Consider the following 21046-nt stretch of genomic DNA (forward strand, 5'->3'; position numbering starts at 1 on the left):
AGAATGTGAAACCTTTAGAAAGAGAAATTGGCTGGAATTCAGTTACTTAGGGCAGAATCATGAAAGCTATGTTGTGCCTGACTCCTGCTGAAGAGGGCTCAGCTGACATCCCATTCATATGTATGACATGATGAACTGTCTCAGGGAATTAGATCAGCTCTGTGGAAGTAGAGCTGCAGTTCAAACTTGCAAGCTGCTTCTACTTATATGGAGATGATTGTTTGGTGACAATGCTTAACAACAAAAGGACAATACTAAGCCAAAAGGATGCCCAGAGAGTTGGGAGAGGAGCTTTTAATATACAAGGATCTCCATTGGTAGCACACCAGTCACAGTTACTGAGACACTAGGAATTGCGTGGATGATTATTTTCGAAAGTATACCCATCTAGAGAAGTAGAGAAAACAAACAAAACATTAGCTCTTGCATGACTCAAGGCATTACACACAACAAAACAAACATCCTCTCACTATGTTCCAATATAGTAGAATTGAAAATGGGACATCCATCCACGCTGGAGTCACTCCAAAGCACTCAGTGCAGCTTTGTTAGAACATAGATATTCCAAACTGTTACTTTTTGTCCCCTTCTTATACATTTCTCCTACAATAATTTTTATTTGGTCTAATTTTAAACTCATTCTCATTTGTCTACATATGTCAGCTCTTTTGCCTCAGATACAAAAAAAAAAAAGTGACCAGAAAGCATTTTCATTTAAAAAGTGTGTATATCCCTTTGAAATTCTCCAACCATCTAATACTTAGGGCATAGAAAAGCCACCACTATTCATCATGATGGAGACTTACAGAGAGCAATTTATAGTAGAAATTTATGTCTCCTCACTTCCCTGTAACAGGAAGCCCATTCCCACCTCCCCTACACTATACTTCAAATCATCTACTAAGGTAAACGATATTCACTTCTTTCTTAAGTTCTCTGTCTTGCGTGCATATGCACACATATACACCTGCCCACAGTCACACACACATACATGTTCCATCCCTAATAAAATGACATTGTGTCTTTAGGAGCTTTACTTACCAAGGCTGCATTCTTTTTTAATGATTTATTTACTTTTATTTTATGAACATTAGTGCTTTGACTGCATGTATGCCTGTACGAGGGTGTTAGATGCCCTGGAACAGAGGTTACAGATAAATGTGAGCTGCCATGTAGGTACTGAGAATTGAACCCTGTCTTTCGGAAGAGCAGTTGGTGTGGTGTTCTTAAATGCTGAGCCATCTTTCCAGCCCCACCATAGCTGAAATCTAACTTACTTCAAAACTCAGTTTTCGAAGTGTAAGCTACCTGTGGTAATCTGAAACTCATGTAGTTCAGTCTCGAACTTAACAGTCTTTATTTTAAGATGGTCTTTTTAATTATTTGGTACTTTATCACTAAACAGAATACCCCACGATTTGTCATCCTCCCTTAGTTACTTCAGCCTTCAGATGAAGGTGATTCTTAAAATACTCTGAAAACTCAAAATGGGGGGGAGGTAAATCTAAAATGGACATATTTGACTTCATTGTCTCATATATTTTGCCATTTTCCAAAGTTGTTGCAAGATAGCTAACTCAGATACTATGCCACACCGTTTTCCAAGCTGCTTTATTTTACAACTCCCAAGACCAAGATGTTAGTCAGTTGGCCAACTTCACAACCTCCACCTCATTTCTATCCTGACACTTTTCATGTTAGTTTAGCCCTTTTCTTCCTTCCTTCTCAAACCTGGGCCCAGTATGTTTTGACTTCAGTGTGTCTTGCCTTTACTCAACATGATTTCCTAAGTTTCTCAGCACCTCCATCCTAACACTTACCCAGAAACATGAAAAGGTTGACCCAGAGGCCTGTTATCCTTACACAAGTGATCCTGTGATGTACTCTGGAGGGAAGATTACAGTGCTTCTCAGATGTAATTTCTCCATATCCTCTATTTACTCCCTTCCCCTCCTCCATTACAAGTGTGAAATGGATTGCTGTAGCACACACAGCCTGCTCTCTCTGTCTCCTTCTTCCCCTCCTTTTCCCTCTCCCACTCTCTCCTCTCACTTTGGAAGGGTAACCTTCACAGTTAGCAATCAAGCCTTCTAAATACAGAGCAGACCCCAGAACTTCTGAAAGTCTTGGGGTTTTTTTTCCCCACCTTCTTAAACTACAATGCGTTTTTCCAAGGTTTAGTTTCCTGTGTTCACATTTCCCTAAATTCAATGTGCTTTGCTTCTTCTTAGCAATTATCAAGACTAATTGATGATTCAGCGCAGACATCCACAACTACTCCCACATGGCATAGGGGGCTCTCTATAAAGAAAAGATGAACTGACTCCTACTCCCTGAATTCATAGTCTTACTGGGATCAAACTTTTCTTGCATTCAACCTCAAATAGCCTCAGGGGACTGAATCCTGATCTGTTAAGCAGTCTTACATTAGCTTTCAGCTTGTACCTTGCAACTTTCCCAGTCTTGATCCATAATTTAATTCATCTAAGCCACCCCATTCCTCTTTAACTCATACAGTTTTACTATTTTTCATCAAAAATAGACTGCGCACTGGAGCAAAGGTGCTGCTTCAATGCCTATGCCAGTTTTCACAGATCAGGACCGAAATTCCACCGAGTTCACAATATTTTAATCAACCTAAGATTTCAATGATTCTCTTTTTAAGTCTAGGCCTTTTAAGAATTCAAGCAGTCAAAGTTTTATGAAGTGTAGATTCCTTATCTGAGTCACTGTATTTCCATACTTATGCCTTCACTAATAAAGCATATTTTCAAACTGAATCACTTAATAGCTATTTAGTAAATCCCTGGCTTGCCCTACCTAGGGATGGAGTAGGCATGCTGCCACTTATACTAAAGTCACACTAGTACCCCTTTCTGAATATAATTATATTATTGGGCATGACTAAGCCAAACATATAACTACATTTTAAGGGTCCTAGTCTTAATCTAGCATATTTTTTTAGTCTACTTGTTTGAGCTAAAGTCTGGTTTGGTTTGGTTTGGTTTGTTTGTTTTTTCTATTGTAAAAAAAAAATCTTAATTTTTCTGTAACAAAAGAATATAATTTTCTCAGTGTGCTTCAGGGGTATCTGAGAATATTCTGATACAACACTCGTGAAAAGATCCCTGTATAATGCAATGGGACTTTTTTCATTTGCAAAACATGAGTTTTATGAAACCTCGGTCATGAGTATTTACTGAAAATCTGACTTTTTGTTTTTAAAATAGAATGCAATGCACTAGATATTATTATAATACCTTTGAACCAAGTGTGTTTTCATAGACTCAACCCCTTCTGCTAAAAGCTCTTAATTTAAATTTTTAAATGATAAAACAACTAGAGGAAAAGATAGAAAATGGAATTTAAAATATGGATTTAGGCAAGAACATTCTAAACAGTACTCCAATAGCTTAGGAACTATCTTCAAGGATGAACAAATGAGGAAAAGAAACCAACAGCACAGCAAACAAACAGCCCACCAATGCTATAAAAGCTTTAGAAACTATACTTCAGATTAGTGTCCAGAATTTACTAAGTATTGCAAAAAATAAGCACACACACACACACAAAACAATGTCTCATTCAACAAATGGGTTAATAAAATGAATAAATAATTCTCAAAAGAAGAAATATAAATGACCAATGATTTTTTTAGTGTGAACAACATTTCTAGTTATATGGTAAATACAAATTAAGAGTACCATAGGTGCCTTCTCTCCTGGGTTAGAATGGCCATAATCAGAAAATCTAGCACTGCAGCATATGCATTATAATAAATCATGCCATGCACTCTCTCACTGCATCAGCACAAATTATGAAACAGAGCTTTTAAGTTGTAGGAAAAGTGGTTAATGTCCAGGGAGTTTAAGTTACTTGTTAAGGTTATAAAATAACATGTTAAGAAAAGCCTAATGCCAGGTCTCTGATATTCAAAATGCTCATTTAAATAGAAAACATGCATATTTAGGATGTTTGACTGATTAAATGCCTACAAATTGCATATATTAAAAAAACTTTTAAACACATAATTAAATGTAACTTTTAATGTTCATTTAAATTGTAAACATTGACATAGAATCATGTAAAAGCTTGGAAGTTAAGATTCTACCAAAAAGCAATGCTTTTTTTTTGTTTGTTTGTTTGCTTTCTTTTTCCAAATAATTGTCTATTTTTTTTCACTGGTCTAGCACGAAACAGGTGGGTATTGTGGTTACCAGTGTCTAATCAAACCCAGTACATTTGCAATGAAAATTTAAAAATAAAGATTGGCGCCAGTAAACATCAGGTACAAGTTCTGAGCTTTGACTGATGCATAACTTTGAAGCAGGAGCTTTCTTGAGAGAGAAGCTTCAGAGAGAGAAACCCTCAGCTTTTCTTCTTTGGTAGCTAAAGATGATTTGAAGAGATCTTAGGAGGTTTATTTGCTAGTAAAATTAACAGGTAAAACCTGTGTTCATATAAGACTGCTTTAAGGGAGAATGAATGGGAGGGCTATAGATTTTGTAGGGAGCAGCTAAGCCTATTGGGATATTAACTTTTAAAGAAAATGTGACTCTGTCCTTTGCTTTTTCCAGAGGTCACCTGTAGGCCAGACATTACAGGTCTGAAATGACATAAGATGACCTCATGAATAATTTGTATTCTAACTCCATGAACTTCAATTTCAAAGTTATACAGAATTTCCCAGCATAAAAGCCAGATCTAAGAAATTTACATTTTTGTCATGAACAAGAGGAAAAGATAAAGGGGTTATGCAATATGGGGAATTTAAGTGAATGGTAGCTGTGCAGTGGACAGCTGACATACTTGAGCCATCTGTTCCATGCTTAGTCTTTCCCAGAGTCCACCAGCTACTCTCGTTTGCACAAACTGTTTACTTTACAAAGTACAATACCCAGAGCAACATAAAATTTTGTCCAAGAAAGCTATGCCTGCCTAAATTGTAGAGTGACTTCTTAACCAGTTAATCATGATGTTTAGATTGGCCTTTTCTCAGGTGACTGTAGAATCAAACCCATTTCAAGCATTTTAGATATTAGTACCTTGGAGAAATAAAATACAGGTTTGCTTTCGTACCACAGTCAGGTACTATCATCGCTGGTCCAGCATGAGGCATTTGAAATCTGTAGAAGTTCAGAAGTGGACTCAGTTTCTAATGAGGTGATCTGCTCGTGTACAGAAAGAGACAGTCACACTGATGTGTCATTACTGTTTGCTCCTAACTTTATAATATCTTAAAGATGCAACATGCCAAGAATTTAAATGAGACATCACTTGGTTTATATAGTTCAACAGTAACAACAACAAAAAAACCCACAAAATTTGAAAGCTCATTTTTGATAACTCTTAGTTAGTGACTTTCTCCTTGATTCCTATTTTCTGCAGTTGAAATAAATTTTCTCTGTAGATTTTTTTATATTACTTCAACATTTACGCTTTGTAATACTTTCTTTTATTTTGCCAAGTAAGAAATAAATTAATCCAGGCATGAGATTTTGAGTGAAAATGTTTCTTAAAACCCTGAAACATCCTTTCTTATGCAGTTTTCATCATCTCCGAAGAAGGTGTTCAAGAAGACCACAGTGAGCACCCTCAGGCCTGCAGACAGGGAAGGCAGGTGCACTCAGTCAACGAAGTCAGGGAGGTGGCAGTGGGAAGGCAAGGGAAGGAGGCTTAGCTTTTAGAATCCATAAGGATTAACCTTTGTTTCTACACAGGGCTGTTTTAAACATTTTAAAGGCTGTTTGTGAGGAAAATGTCTATTTTTATGTCTTTAAATTATTCTGAACTTTTTTCAAAATTTAATTTGGTATGCAGGACTCAGTTAAAAAAAAAACGAAAGTGTAAAACCAAAAGTAATTGCAGTATGTGCATATGAGAGCAGAATGTGTGGAATCCTTTCAAGTTCACCATGGAAAAATACCCCACATACCTCTTAGGATAAAGAGATTACATGGTCCCTAGCTGGAAGGATCTTACACCTTCTTCTCCCTTTGACTCAGTGATCAATAGCTCTGAAAGCTTATGCAAAAGCCTTCCAAGGAACAGCTTGAAAGACAAAGTGAAGAAAATTCGAATTTGCAAAAAGTACATAAATGCAACCCAAATAAAAGACTAATGGAAAACAATGGAAAGACTCAAAAAGGACTGAATTATGTTCTAAGGAATGGCATGTTCAGACAATAGTTTCTAGCACAGGCTTTAGAGGAAAGAACAACTGTGGTAATGCAAACGCTTACATTTTTAGAAAGCAAAATAGCAAATATTAAGTGACATTAAGAAAAATTTACAGTCATTTTCATAAGGCTACACATTAACAATCTTTTGGAAGAGGAAGAATGGAAAGAAAATGTTTCTTCCACCTCTTGATGCAGAAACTTAGCTTTCCTAATGCTTCATCACCAGTCTTGTAAAATACAGCATACCACAAGGACTGTTTCAGAAATGCCATTTGATCTACTGGTTACATTTACTGTTTAATAAAATGTTCTCATTTTGAATTGTTAACCTATATTTTGTAAAGGTTTCATATTGAATGTTGCGAAGGTGTTTGCCAGCACTATTTATACTCTTTGAGAAGCAGAAATGGATATTTAAGAAAATCTTTGGTTTACACTGTAAAACCTGAAAATAAAATATCCATGAGGCACTTTTTTAGAAGAGTCAAATGTTTTTCCAGTTTTTAATTCCTTCTGTTTTTCCTCCCTCTCTCTTTATATAATATGGATGGAATAACTTCCTATTTATAAATTTTGATGGCTTGCCTAATAACAGCTCTTCCCTTTCTTCTTGGCACTTCCAAGTTTGTCCTATTAAACATTTCCAGCTCCAGTGATCAGTTTCTCCATTTAATGTCACATGCCTTGCTAAACTGGCTCAGACATCTTATTCATGAGGGGATCTCTTTCTTCATTCTGGAAACTGCTTGAACAGCCGCTAACCTTGAAGCCAGGCCATTCTCAGGGCACATTAAGCTCTTGTTGATGCTAAACGCTGTAAGGAAAGCTGAAACCCTGTAATCACTTCCCACATCTCAAGTTAGGTGTAACATTTAAATTCTAAGATGACCTGCCAGATGGACATGTGATGCCTGCAATGTGTTGCTTGCTTTCCAGGAAACACTGGTTGGTCTGGAGCAGGCATGCTCACCTGCATTGTGCCTTATGTGCTGAGCACCTTCTCCAAGACATAATGTTAGAACAGAAGAATTTTTTTTTTCTTATAATGACAGACTTCAAAAATTTACCTCCACTGAGTGCAAGGCAGATGCAGAATATGCTTAGCTCAAACTTGAACAGATGTCTGTAATGGGAGTAGCCATATTTTCACAAAATAAATTATAATGCCATGAGGGTTTGTGACTTCCTTTCTTGATAAAGTTCCTGCTGTGTTAAGCCTGTAGGAAACTTGTGGTTTTAAAACCCTCCAGCCACTTTAGGGTTAAGTTTTTGTGTCAGGAAAGGAAGGCATCAGTCAAGCACAAACTCTTAACTTCGAAGATGGAAATTATAAATTTCATTGGTTTTCCTGGTAGCATTGTTAAAACTAATGCATTTTTCCAGAATTGAGGTATATCTGCATGGGAAAAAAATAATGAAAATATTTTAAATTAATTTGTGTTTTTTTAATAAAAAATAAAATTTAAGATGTAAATTCATTGACTAATTGTTAAATTTGACAGGAACTGATAAGAGTTTTTTACTTTTTTTTTTTAAGATTCTTAATTTTCAAAAAGACAGTATATGCCTCAAGCTTATCCAAGGCAAATGACTAGGCTTGTTCCAAGTTATGAAACTTACTGACGGTGTGTGTGTGTGTGTTGTGTGTGTGTGTGTGTGCCTAAAATAACATTATCCATTCGTGTAATCATAAAGACTATTGTGTAATTACTAGAATGCAGAGAAATTGAACAAACAAAAAGTAAGTCTTGTAAAGAGGACCTTAATGGTCTGTAAAACCCCTCCCCCACCCGAATACTGTGGGAGGGAGGCAAAGCAGGCAATGGATATAAGAATTAAAAAGATAATACGCATAGCATGGTGGACTTTTCCTTCTGGAACGTTCTCTAATACACGACTTTTGTACTTTTTGTGCCTTCCAATTGCCAGCTGGAATGATCCGGTGAAGAATGGCCTCTCCCGGGCTGCAAGCTGCTCACAATACATTCTGGTGAAATAATAGCATAGGATCGTTCTAGTTGGAGCAGTTAATAACTGGTTAAGCGCCTTTTCCCTCCAAGGGTTGTTTTCATCTCCCCAAAGCAGTCACTCCCAACCAATGCCATTCCTTCTCCGTCTTTAAGGAGGCTTCAACTTCCTCCTCAAATCCCTCGTCCCTGCCCCAGAACAAACGCCAAGACCCTGTATCTGTCCTACCCTCCTTGCACAAAACCATCTGATCTGGCGAAGCCCGAGCCTGCTCACTAGGGTAAAGACGGACTGGCGAGCAAGAGATGTGACCGGGCACCCCTGGCTGGCAGGTGCTCAGCCCCGGCGCACACAGTGTTAAAGGCATCAGCGCAGCCATTAGAGGCAAAGTTGGGCTCCGCGCGAGCCCAGTCCGCGCCGCCCCGTGCCCGCTGCACTCGCCGCCGGCTCGCTGGGCGTGGGGAGGGCGGCGAGCACGCAAGCCGAGCGGCTGACGTGGGACGAGCTGCCAGGTAGCGGAAGCAGCCAGCCGCCCGGCGGAGACACTTCGCAGCGCGGCAGCTCTGCTCTGCGCCCGAAGCCTCCGGATCCCAGCCAGCTCGCCCCGACCTCGCCAGTCGCAATCCCCAGTGCCCAGGCTGGTCTTCGCTGAGAGCGAGCGGCGGCATGTACGCAGTGTCGCACCCCGGGCTCTGAGAGCAGCGCGTGGACACGCTTGCCTGCCTGTCTTTTTAGGTTTTGGGGCTCTCGGCTACACGGATGTGCCCCCCTCCCTTGGCATGATGGGGATCTTTTTGGCGTCAGTTGGATTTGTGTTCTTTTCCGTGCTGTATGTACAAGAAGGGCTTTCTTCTCAAGGTAAGTCCGTTGCTTGTAATGTTTGTGGTGATGCGTGTGTGTGTGTGTGTGTGTGTGTGTGTGTGTGTGTGTGTGTGTGTGTGCTGTATCAACTCGAAGAATGGACAGACCGCTGGAGAGTGGCTCAAACCAAGCCAATAGTGGGTTTAGGTAGTATGAATAGTGTTCAGTTCGGCTTTTTTTTTTTTTTTTTCTTTCTTTCTTTCTTTCAAAGTTTACTAATTGCAAGCAAGCCAGGTTTTAGAGAAAATCTAGTAGACGCCAGCCTGGCAATGAATGAAGAGCGATGAATGTGCTCCTCAGTGAGAGCATACACAGGTGTGTGTGTGTGTGTGTGTGTGTGTGTGTGTGTGTGTGTGTGTTCTGCGTGCATGAGCAGGGTAACCACTCAAGAATACACTGTTGTTAAGAATACAGAGCTGGTGGCTGAAGGGGCTTCTCACTGCCAGTACTCCCTGGAGGCAGAAAGCTTTAGTCCCCTTCTCTGGTCCCTGTGACTTCTCCCCCATGTGTGTTTACCAGGGAACCCACAAGGAGGTCTAAATTGCATCATAAGCAGCAGCAGCCTGCTGGGCTGTTGTTCAGGACTTTGCAGGCTGCGGCGGGTGCCTGAGCACCCTGAGCAGATCCCAGTTTTCTGCCTCCTCTAGAAGACTGCATCACTTCTGCAAGCAGAAATGCCCACTCCCGCAGTCTGCCTTCTGAATAGGGTCTACTTCCTTGAGACACAAACAGCTCCCTTTAATCAATTAGTGCTCAATTTGGGATTTCATGAAATAGTAAAAAGAGACACCCAGAGTCACTATCTTTAAGAAAAGAGGGGAGGATGGCCCTAACCATTCCTGCCATCCTCTCCGGGACCCTCCTTTCAGATGTGTGCCTTGTGGTCTTGCCCTTCTGTCAGCCACAAATACAAGGCTCCTTCCAGAGAACCCTCAGTTCTTCGCGGAGTGCCCCTTAGATGGGCTAAGAACAAGCATCTTGTTAACAAAGAAAAAAAGCGTCATCCCATGTTCGAGGAAGGCCTCTAGGGAGGAAGGGACATTTTATTGTTGTGACTTTCACATGGATCTATTAATCTTACAAGCTGGCAGTGTCAAGGTTAGCAAAGGGGCTAGACAGAGTCTCCGTGGTGTCTTTCAAATAATCTTTGATCTGAACTAAACACGGATGTATGATTTTTAAATCCCTTGACATGTCACAGTTTATAATGGCTTGAAGGGAAAAAACCTGAAGGTTAACTTGCAGAGACAAAACATACGCCTCTTAGGTAGCGTGCAACTTGTTTCACTACTGTGTGCTCCAGATCAAAATGCTAACCACTATTTTGATAGATTAAGGATGTGCATTTTGATATATGCTTAAGACACACTTCTAACAGGAAACAACCCAGTTAGTCATAAGAGTCTTTAGAAACTTAAGAATACAGAGGCTTCCTCATATATCAACTTGACAGATGGTTCAAACTGTACCTCCCTGGAGCTCTCAGTAAGTTTTAGGGAATGCTGCAATCTGACAAAAGATGTTTGGATCTAACTCTGGGCAGCTTGGCTAGCAGAGAGAGCTATTGGCAAGCTCATTAACCTTTCCATTGTCTGGACTCGATCAACAACAAAGTGATTTAGGCATGATACCAAGAACAAGACATGTAGAGGCAAAGAAATGGGGACAAGGAGCCCTGCAGACATGTCACAAGGGGTTATTATTGCTGTTTTTGTTTTCTTCTTTCAAGCCCCACGAAAAAGAGAGGCCAAACAAACAAAAACTTGTGTCGAGTTCTCCAGCAATGAGACCTTGGCAAAGCTGGTGCAGATCCACCAAAACGATGCATTTCTGTCTTGCAGCAAAATTTACCGAGTTTCCGCGGAACGTGACTGCGACCGAAGGGCAAAATGTGGAAATGTCCTGTGCTTTCCAAAGCGGCTCCGCTTCAGTGTACCTGGAGATCCAGTGGTGGTTCCTTCGGGGACCAGAGGACCTGGAGCAAGGGACTGAGGCTGCAGGCGCGCAGGTAGCCATGGGTCAAAGCCCTAGAGCCCCTGCACGTCTTCACTTTCTTAGTTCTGTGCATGTCTAACCAGCGGGCGGGACCCAGAGTGCTGCCCATGCGTCCAGGGAACCTCCCTTGCTCTATGAGGCTAAATTTGTCCTGGTGACAGTAAGTTAAAAGCACCTAGGAAGTCACAGGAGCTGGGATTTTCCCGATTAAGACTGGAATTAACCAGCTCTTAATAATCGGTGTTATGGAGCTGTACAAACTGGCAATTTGTCTCTGGTACAGCCCGGGAAACCCTCCACCAGTGTTCTGTTTTCCCATCATCTGCCTTCTTTCCCGATCTCTCCCTCCCTTCTTCTCTCCCTCCCCATTCCCCTCTGAGGCAGAGGAGGAGCAGCGGGAGAGGTGGGAGTGGGGGGAGGGAAGGAGAAAGAAGGAGAGAAAGATAAGGGAGGGAGAGATGGGGGCAAGCATCAGAAAAGCAAGGAGAGGCCCTAGAGAGTAGAGCATGATGAGAGAGAAAGGAAGAAGAGAAGGAAAACCATAAAGAGAAGCCAGAACAGTAGTGGTAAGAGCTGGAAAGGAGAGCCCCACGAATCTAAAGAGGACTCGGACATGAGACCAAGAGGACTGAGAAAGTCTGCAGAAGAGAGCCTGGGGGCTGGTCAGCAGCGAGGGCTTACACACAGAAATTCAGCCAGAAAAAATTCCGCCTCTGCTCCTGTCCTCGCATGGTTTCGCGCCAGTCCCTAAGCTTCCCGGACCGCAGACTGAACTGCCAGAGAGAAGACCTAGCAGCATTGGGATTCCAAGGGGAGCACGGCCGGTGGGGCCGCGGGGACCACAGGGACTCTCCAGGGTGTCGCTGGGAAAGAGGAGACTGCGGGGACCTCAGGGGCGCCTGGAGACCACGTGGACCACAGAGACCAAGGGAAGGCTTAGGGAAGACAGGCGTTCATTCTCCGGGGAGTCATTAGAACAGAGAGGACAAGAGGGACCTTGGGGATTCTTGGGAAGAGCTGAGATCGCAGCAATGCTCAGGGAAGACGTGGAGTCCCGGGGAATGCTTGAGATCTGGCCCGGGACTGGGGTGGCGGTGGGGGAGGTGGCAATTCAGCGATTCTCCAGGGAGGGGCGAGGGAAGCGGTCCAGCCACTAGCCCGGCCTCAGGACTCAGTGCTTTGGGACCTCTGTGGTTCTGCCTCTTAAACTGCGTTGGCTGAAGCATTTCAAGACCAGAAGACAGGGATCTCTCCTAGCTGTTGAGGCATTGCAATGTAGTGGCGCTTGTGACTGAAGTACTCCAGCGAGGTTAAGCATTTGCACCCTTGTCCTACAGGTGGAGCTCTTACCTGACAGAGACCCGGACAACGACGGGACCAAGATTAGTGTGAGTGTCACCGGGACAAGAGATAGGGGGCGCAGGTTTCAGTAAAAGGCCAACCAGGCCCAAGATGAACGAACATTAGTAGAAAACAGATTTGAGATTTAAAACCTTTAATTCATTGAGCTTGAAGAGGTAACTTTCCAAACTCAGAACAAGAAGCAGTTCTCTCTTTTTACCACATTTAATACATTAAAAATCGACTCGAACTTAGAGTCCATAGATAAAATTGCATGTTTTAATCATGTAAATAATTACAAATTAGCTAGAATATTATTTTGCTAGCTAATGAGATTATTGCATCGTTTTTCTTAATCTTTTTCACAGTCAACTAAAGGTAACAGTGAAGGTCTGCAATACTTCAACGCTAATAAGTTTAACAATTCAAAGTAATGACAGTACCTGCTCTTAATATAAAATAAAAAACCAAGAGAACAAAAATGAAGCTATCCACTAGGATTTTGAAATATAAAGAAACAATGTGACTCAGTTTGGATATCAGTCATAATTCATGTAAAGTGTTTATAATTCTAGTATTCAAATGAATAACAAAAATACAAAACCAAAGCAAATGTAAATGTACACTTGATGTTAAGCCATACTGACCTACTAACAATATGAAGATGAGTGTAATTTGAAATAATTAAAATGGCCATGGTTAGAATATCCTTCTTTATCAACCTTCATTTTTGTGTTATAAAGTCAATCAAATCCTTAAACCTGACAGATTTATGTAATATTTCAATCTGCCAATCATGGGTTAACATATGATATGTACCAAATATAACTGCTCTGAGGGTATATATGTATATACATGTATGTCACATTATATTATATAGACGTATATATTAAAAATATTATATTAGACATGTGATACTATTAATCTGGGATAAAACTGTTAGAGGAAATGGGGTTGACTTCAGTTTTGAAAATCAAATCAATGTTCAATTAATAGTATCCCAAGTTTGTATAATGACATGAGCCTATGACTGAGCCTTGACTTCACATTCTACTACCCTGTAGCCTGAGCTCTGTTCCTTTATGTTAATAGGCAATTGAGAGGAAAAATATTACAAATCAAGTCTAATATCCATGTGTTTCATAAGGTTCACCCTCTTTAAAACTGTTATGACTAACCTTCTCCCATCTAACCCTATGTTTGAAGGAGTTGTCTTGCAGACATAGAAGAAAACTCTATCAGAGATGCACTCCTTAGGCAATGTTTCCTCAGCAGAGCCAACCAGGGGAGACCAATCCCATGTTGGAAAAATGACAAGGCTGTTTTGATAGCTTAGGAAATGTGGGACAGTAGGGCCACTGTGCCACTGCTTATTCTTGAGTCTGTGAATGGGACTGGTCATAGAACAGGAGGTATATGACCTTTAGATTTGTGCTATGAAGTCAATAAGACCCTTTAATTTCCCAAGTTAGCAAACTTAAAAGACAGGGAATAAAACCCTTTTATGTGAAACTTTGTTTTTCACTTGTCATTTTTCAGACAGTGAAAGTCCAAGGCAATGATATCTCCCACAAGCTTCAGATTTCCAAAGTGAGGAAAAAGGATGAAGGTTTATATGAGTGCAGGGTGACTGATGCCAACTACGGAGAGCTACAGGAACACAAGGCCCAGGCCTACCTGAAAGTCAATGCCAACAGCCATGCTCGGAGGATGCAAGCCTTTGAAGCCTCACCTATGTGGCTACAAGACATGAAGCCTCGAAAGAATGCATCTTCAGTGATTCCCAGCAGCATCCACAGCTCTGCCAACCAACGAATGCACTCCACCTCCAGCCCTCAAGCGGTAGCCAAAATCCCCAAGCAAAGTCCACAATCAGGTATGGAAACCCATTTTGAGCCTTTCATTTTATCACTCACAAACCCTCCACCAAAAGGTCAGTTGCATAGGATAGACAGATGAATATTAGACAGCTTTTCAAATAGAAGGCTGTGTTCGATTGAAATGAGGAGACAAGCCATTGAGAGCAGGAGGCTGAGCCTTCAGGATGAGCTTGTTCCATTAGTCTCTGGCACTGTTTCATATCCAGGGATCTGAGAGCTGGACTCTTTTATTCTCTCCATTCTTTCTGTATTTACACATTATAAGAACAATAAATCATGTAATGTTGGTTACATTATAAATGCATGTTCATTTTCTCTACAGATTTATGTATCAATAATGACCCAAATTAAGAGCCTTTCACTTAATCAAAATGGAAATGAAAAAGACTCTCCATAATCATCCATATATTTAGTGACCTGTGGCTTTAAGCAGAGCTATTCTCCAAGGGCTTTTGATTTTGAAGGAGAAACTTCAGCTGCCTGTGATGAAATTGATGGTGATAATGGCAGGAAGTGAGGAGGGGGGTGAAGGAAGTGGTGCAGAGATAAGGCTGCTCCTGCAAATGCGCCTTGGATGCCAATTTGGAAGCTTAGTCACACATCTCTCAGCTGTGCAAGTTAAAGTAATTCTGAATGGCATGAACTTATGCAATCGTTCCACCAATGGAAACTCACTGAACTTCTAACCTTGATGTCGGATAAAGGCTGCCTTGATTGAGCAGTCTGGTACAAGACCTCTGGCTGTCGTATTTTCTCAAATGTGTTGCCTAAAGTAGGATAAGAGGAGTGTTCTGCTCAAGCACGTATCTGATATACATGAAATCAGTTGTGGTGATTTTTTGTTTTTTTTTTTTTCCACCTAAAATTTTTCAGCAAGTGAATTCCAAGATAATAATATTCACCAAGAGCTTCAGATATCCAAGGCGGGGTTTATAAGACAAGGCCGTAGAGGAGAGCAGTGTGGCTGGTGCAGACTATAGGGAGTTACAGCACCACAGGCCCAGGCCTACCTGGAAGTCATTAGCAACAGACAATGCATACCCCTACACCCCTGCTTGTTAGCAATATGTTTAAGAAATATATGTTCCAGAATATTCTGCAGAATATTCCAGTGGTATAGCACTTTATTGTTTTGTATAAAGCCCTGAATTCAGTCTCCAGCATCATAGAAAAAAAATATTCAATCAAGAAAAACTAATTAAATAATGCATGTCAACCTGCATTTCCTCCTTATGCTTTTTGTTTGCATAGACATTATGTAGATCCAGTAGAGTGCTCATATATGGGGTTCTGTGCATTCCCATGACTTTAAATGTTGGTGAAACTCCTCTGTTATGTTTTATTCCTGGTAACATAGCAGTCTGCTGAATGATGCTTGAGCCTTTCTGAAGTCCTGATTTTCTGGCTTTGTCTCATTTTCCTTGTGATCTTTTTGTTTCCCAAATTCAAGAACAAAGCCACTACAGCTAATGATGGTTTTTATTCTATGTGAGAGTACACAAATGCCTACATCTCAATTACAGTTTTCTAAGTACTATTGTACAATGATGAAATTGTGACCTCTTTATCCTCCTTTACTTTTACATTATAACCCAACAGGGTAAACACTACCTGTAGAGTTACAGTATGTCCTCTGTAGTCAATTTACAACATAATTAGTGAGAAGTTATTTGCATACATAGAATATTTCAAGCTAGACACCATAAATCCATCTGTGTGATACAGTCAAATGGAGCAATTAATCCATTTGAGCGACTAAAGAGAATGACATGTTCTGTTTCTAAAATATCTTATTCACTTTATGATATAAAATAATATACTCTAAAATAACTTTTATTTTGCTCTCAATCTCTTGGAGCTGTGATGGGAACTAAGTTATGAACTAAATACCTTCAAACAATTTTCAAGTAAATTTACTGCTTGTTTCGCATATTCCCATCAGGTATTTTCTCAAACACAAAATTGTTTTTCCTAAATGTTAAAGGAGAGGATGTTGTCTCCTGGAAATCTCCATATAGTCAAAGCATTGTGGACCACTCCTTTCCTGACTGTAGCAAAGATGAACCTAAAATATCTCAAAACATTCAATATTCCTTTTTCTTCCAGTGAATATTGGAAAATCTTTCATGCACTTTTATCAACATTCTCTAGAATCTCTTTCAGAAGTCCAGGCTCTCCAGCCACTCTAGCACGTTGTCTACATTTCATGCTTGTAAGATCATTTCATTTAATACAGTCATTAGGATGGATATTTACATATTACATACATTATATTGCATACATAACACTCCTGTCCCAGCTGATAATTTTGCTGTCCAAGTTTCACATTAGACTCAAGTAAAACTCATTTCAGTATCTCATTTATTTACTTTCTGTCTCCTGAAGGCATGACAAACACAGGAACACATACATGAAAAGCAATTTCCTCCCTCTACAGGATTTTTTTTTTAGTTTTCCATAAAAAAACACTGGATATTCATAAATTCCAATAGTGTGCAATTTTTATGGTAAAGACATAAATTGAAATCTTGCTGTGAGTGACTTTCATAGTTTATCAGCTGATACAACAAGGCTTCCCTCATCTACAGCAGCGGTTCTCAACCTTCCTAATACTGCCATCCTTTGTTGCAAACCTTCATGTTACAGTGACCCCCACCCACACAACTATTTTTCTTGCTACTTCATAACTATAATTTTGCTACTGATATTAATCTTAATTTGAATATCTGGTGTACAGGATACTGATATGTGACCTCTGTAAAAAAAGTTGTTCAACCACAGGTTGAGAACCACTTTTCTTTTCCTTTTTTTTTTTTTTTTTTTTTTTTGATAATTTTAACATTTATTATCCTCTCAAATCATGACACTGTGGGCAAAATACATATATTTTATGTGCTTTGAACAGTGTTATTTCCTTTTTTTATTTTAATTACAGGTCATTCACTTGTATCCCAGCCATAGGCCCCTCCCTCTTTGCATCCCAATCCCACCCTCCCTCACTCATCTCCTCTCTGCCCCCTTCCAAGTCCACTGATAGAGGAGGTCCTCCTCCATCTGAGAACCACTTTTCTGTAGCATCAATGACACCGTCATAGTAACCTGGGCCACAATAAACTTGCCTATTCGGCCCTTTATTTTTATTACACTCTTTGGCTCAATTGATCATTTAGAGCCACATGCTCAACTCTAAATTCATAAATTTTTCCCATCAGATAATTTCTATGTGTTTATGAAGGAAACATTAGCTGAAAATAACTACATAAAATCTCCCAAGGGGTCCTGCAGAATCTACTACTCCAACCAAGGACCTTGCATGGAGATAACCTAGAACTCCTGCTCAGATATAGTTCATTCATATGCTGCTTAATTTCCAAGTGGGTTCTCTAGTACGGGGATCAGGGCCTGTCTCTGACATAAACTCAAGGGCTGGCTCTTTGATCACCTCCCCCTGAAGAGTGCAGCCTTGCCAGGCCACAAAGGAAGATGATGCAGTGAGCCTTGATGAGACCTGATAGGCTAGGGTCAGATAGAAGGGGAGGAGGTCCTCCCCTATAAGTGGAAAGGACATAGGGGAAGAAGAGGGAGGGAGGTTGGAACTGAGAGGAGATGAGGGAGGGGGCTACAGCAGGGATACAAAGTGAATAATTAAATAAATAAATAATCTTCAAATTGTCTTAAAAATTTATCTAACTCTAAAGCAAAATGAACATGAAAAGAAAGGGAAATGATAACCTGTGACCTGCCAAATACAACCAGATGCATATTTGATAATAATGTGACTAGTCCTGTTTCTTTCTCAACAATTTCGTCAAAGCAAGTGACAATATGCCATACTTTCTTTCTTGTAACCATTTTTCTTTCTCTTTATAAATTATTTTGCAAATGACAAATATAAATTCCTAGATTTAAAAATCATTTAAATTTTACTTCCATTTTATAACCAAAACTAGAACTGAAATAATAATAAAAATATACTGCAAACAGATAAACAAAACTTTCTTGCAATTCTCTTAAATCTTAAGTTCTTTAAAGCTCTCTCCATTTCTATGTACCTATGACAGAATTTGTTTATATCAAACCTAAGTTTCCCATTGTATTTTCATTCTCTCATGTTTTATTTTTATAGTACACAAAGATTGGAGGGAAAAGGTCATCAAATATAATGCATGATATAATCAGGGCATGGAAGTAGATACTGAAATGTTCAGTGATGTTCTGAGGATGAAGAACTCTGTTTCTACCTGTCTCAATCAATAAAGGCTCCGCAGAAGAACAGGCTCAATAATGGGGCTGGCTTTTATATCTTTTCAGCAGAGATAGTGAAGAAAAATTTCTGTCAGAGCAGAGTGAGGAGACCAAGATGGGATATCCAGGACCCTGGACAACATGGAATGGCTTAGCTTACTTTTAAGCTCCTTCTTAACTCTACCATATCCCTGAACAATCAAACTAACCTTCCCATGTTTTAGCTTCCTGTCTCCTCCATTCCTCATTAACAATCCTTCAGAGACTAAACTTCTCCTACAGTGACCAAGTCTACTTGCCTGCTTTTGTTTCCTTCTGTTCCACTTATCATTCCAAAACAGACAGATGACAAACAGACAGATGAAACCCCAAAGAAGCCATGCCTTGCCTCTCTGCTCTTCACTGGGCAAAGCCAGATCTCTGTGAGGGTTTGCGCACTTCCCAGAAGGGCAGTGTTATGGTCTATCCAGCTTCTCCAACCTCAGTCCACAGAGTATTGCTAGCTTGTTAATGCTAATGCTGGCATGTTCTGTAAAGTCACTGATATCTACTAGACATTCTCTTATAACTTATTCTCTCCATCATCTAGGCAGCACTGTTTCCTTAGTGCCCATTTCTGACATTCTGACCTCTCTTGTATGCAAAGGTTGGTTCCCTGTACTTAGCCTCTCTGCTTTATTTTCTCCCTGGCATCAGTTCCTTCCATAATGCTATCCTTTTATCATTCATAACTTCTTGACCTTATCCTGTGGTTCTGACTGCTAATTTCCCTTAGAAAGTGTTTCCATTCACATTTATCCTTCTAATTTCTTTCAGAAGATTAAGGGTAGGGTTCATAACTGCCCTTTAAATAGCTCTGAATATGGGTCTTCAAAGCCTCGTGGCAAGTGTAACATAGTAAGACATTTCTTTGTACTCCACTACTGAGAAGTAGAGTCTGTTTTCCTTCAGCTTGGGGTTTATTTAGCCTGGGACAGTATGTCTAATAAAGTTTGTTATGCTATCCAATTCCAAACCTTACAAGGATTCAAAACCTTTGTTCTTACCTCTTGGAGGCCAACCACCATGTGGAAGCCATCTTGAACTCCTGTTATTCCCAGCCCAGTATCTGACCTCAGCCCCAATTCCATCTCCTACAAGCAAAGCCACACTCAGCACAGGCATCATAAAGAGCAGTAAGAGATAATAGTTAACTGTCATTTTTCAAGTGAGGATATCCCATCACAGCAGTAGATAACCCAAATAGACCACTGAACCTCAGATGGCAAAAACTATATGCTATTATCTGAGTTTTCTCACCAAAACAAACAAAAAGAAATGCCTTTTTTCCTGTTTCAAAACATCCAATAACACCATTGTAAATTCAGTCCTGTGAAGATTTTGGAAATGTCTCTCTCTCCCTCTTTTAGTGACTAGTTCGCTTAGTCAATTCGTCCCAGTAATGTTCTTCCCCTGAAAAAAAATGCATTTTTTCCTATCCTACACACATTGATTTCATTCTGAATACAAGCCCTCCTTGCTTTCCTTATCCTCAATCTCTTAACAGCCTCCGCATTTCAATGTCAACATAAGAAATATATTTTAACAGCTCATACATTATTTCTAAAAGCCATTATTTCTACAAAAGAAAAAAAAAACATATTTCTAACGTGCCCACACTAATTACATAATATCATTTCCTTTTTCTTTATGCAGAATCCTGGCTCATATTCTCCCTGCTTTCTCAGTGTTTTCAGGCACTCTCTTGCCTCTATAACCCTGCAAATATTTTTTCCTGTGTGGGTCTTTCCATGATTTCCTATACATGTTATCCCTTTATATCACTCTCCTGCTCCCCAATCAGGCAATAAAATCTGTTGTTTCTTCAGCCAGCACTCCTTTCTCAGTTTGGTCATGCTTGCTTTGAAGGCAATGCTATGCCTTGTATTGTGGAAAAGGAAAAAAAACAAAAACAAAAACAAACAAACAACAACAAACAGAAAACAAGATTCTTGTAGCTCTGTAAACCTCATGTACAGGCCACCTAAACCAGGTGCCACACTAACTCTTAAATAATAACAGATAGTAGATATTGCAAGAATTTAAAAGGACTCTACAAACCTAGAACAAGTGAACATTTATACCTCAATCTTCCAAATGATGTAGACTGTTGACAGTGATTCTTGAAGGGAATTCTGCACACTCCTCATGAAAGAGCCCACGGGAGTGATTGTGTCACTTCCCTGTGCCAACACTCCATCCAGTTAGAACCTCTGAGGACAGGGCAATAAAGGGACAATTTTATGTTTGTGAACCATGAGAATCATGAGTTTTCACCAGCCCTTTGGAACAAGAAAAAATTATAAGTCTATCAATAAAGAGGCTGGCACCTCAAAATACTCCTAGAGACTTTTCATTGCCTACTGTATTTTTCTAGTGTTCAGAGTGACTTGCAAAGCTCTTTTCTTCACTCCCGGATTGAGCGGCTGGGAGTGGGAAGGGAGCTGGCAGTGGTTAAGCATACCATTAGTATTGATGCTCCATGTGGAGGCGCTAGTCACTCTGTGGAAATGCTGATTCTCTGAAATCTGAAAC

The 21046-nt window shown here is 40.1% G+C and overlaps 1 protein-coding gene across 4 annotated transcripts in view; it reads left to right on the top strand.

The window, feature by feature from the left end:
* Positions 1-8416: 8416 nt before the first annotated feature.
* The window catches only part of Vstm2a (V-set and transmembrane domain containing 2A), a 28461-nt gene continuing 15831 nt past the window's right edge, over positions 8417-21046 (top strand). The window contains exons 1-5 of one of the 4 annotated variants that reach the window (XM_060365701.1): positions 8419-9008; positions 10853-11019; positions 12344-12394; positions 13887-14223; positions 14550-17015. In XM_060365701.1, coding sequence (XP_060221684.1) covers positions 8930-9008; positions 10853-11019; positions 12344-12394; positions 13887-14223; positions 14550-14578 — 663 coding nt within the window. In that variant the 5' untranslated portion in view covers positions 8419-8929 and the 3' untranslated portion in view covers positions 14579-17015. Of the gene's footprint in view, positions 9009-10852; positions 11020-12343; positions 12395-13886; positions 14224-14549; positions 17016-21046 lie in introns of those variants that run through there. The other 3 variants (XM_060365700.1, XM_060365699.1, XM_060365698.1) reach the window with 3 other exon arrangements.

Source organism: Meriones unguiculatus, chromosome 12, assembly GCF_030254825.1.
Source record: "Meriones unguiculatus strain TT.TT164.6M chromosome 12, Bangor_MerUng_6.1, whole genome shotgun sequence".
Lineage (NCBI taxonomy): Eukaryota > Metazoa > Chordata > Mammalia > Rodentia > Muridae > Meriones > Meriones unguiculatus.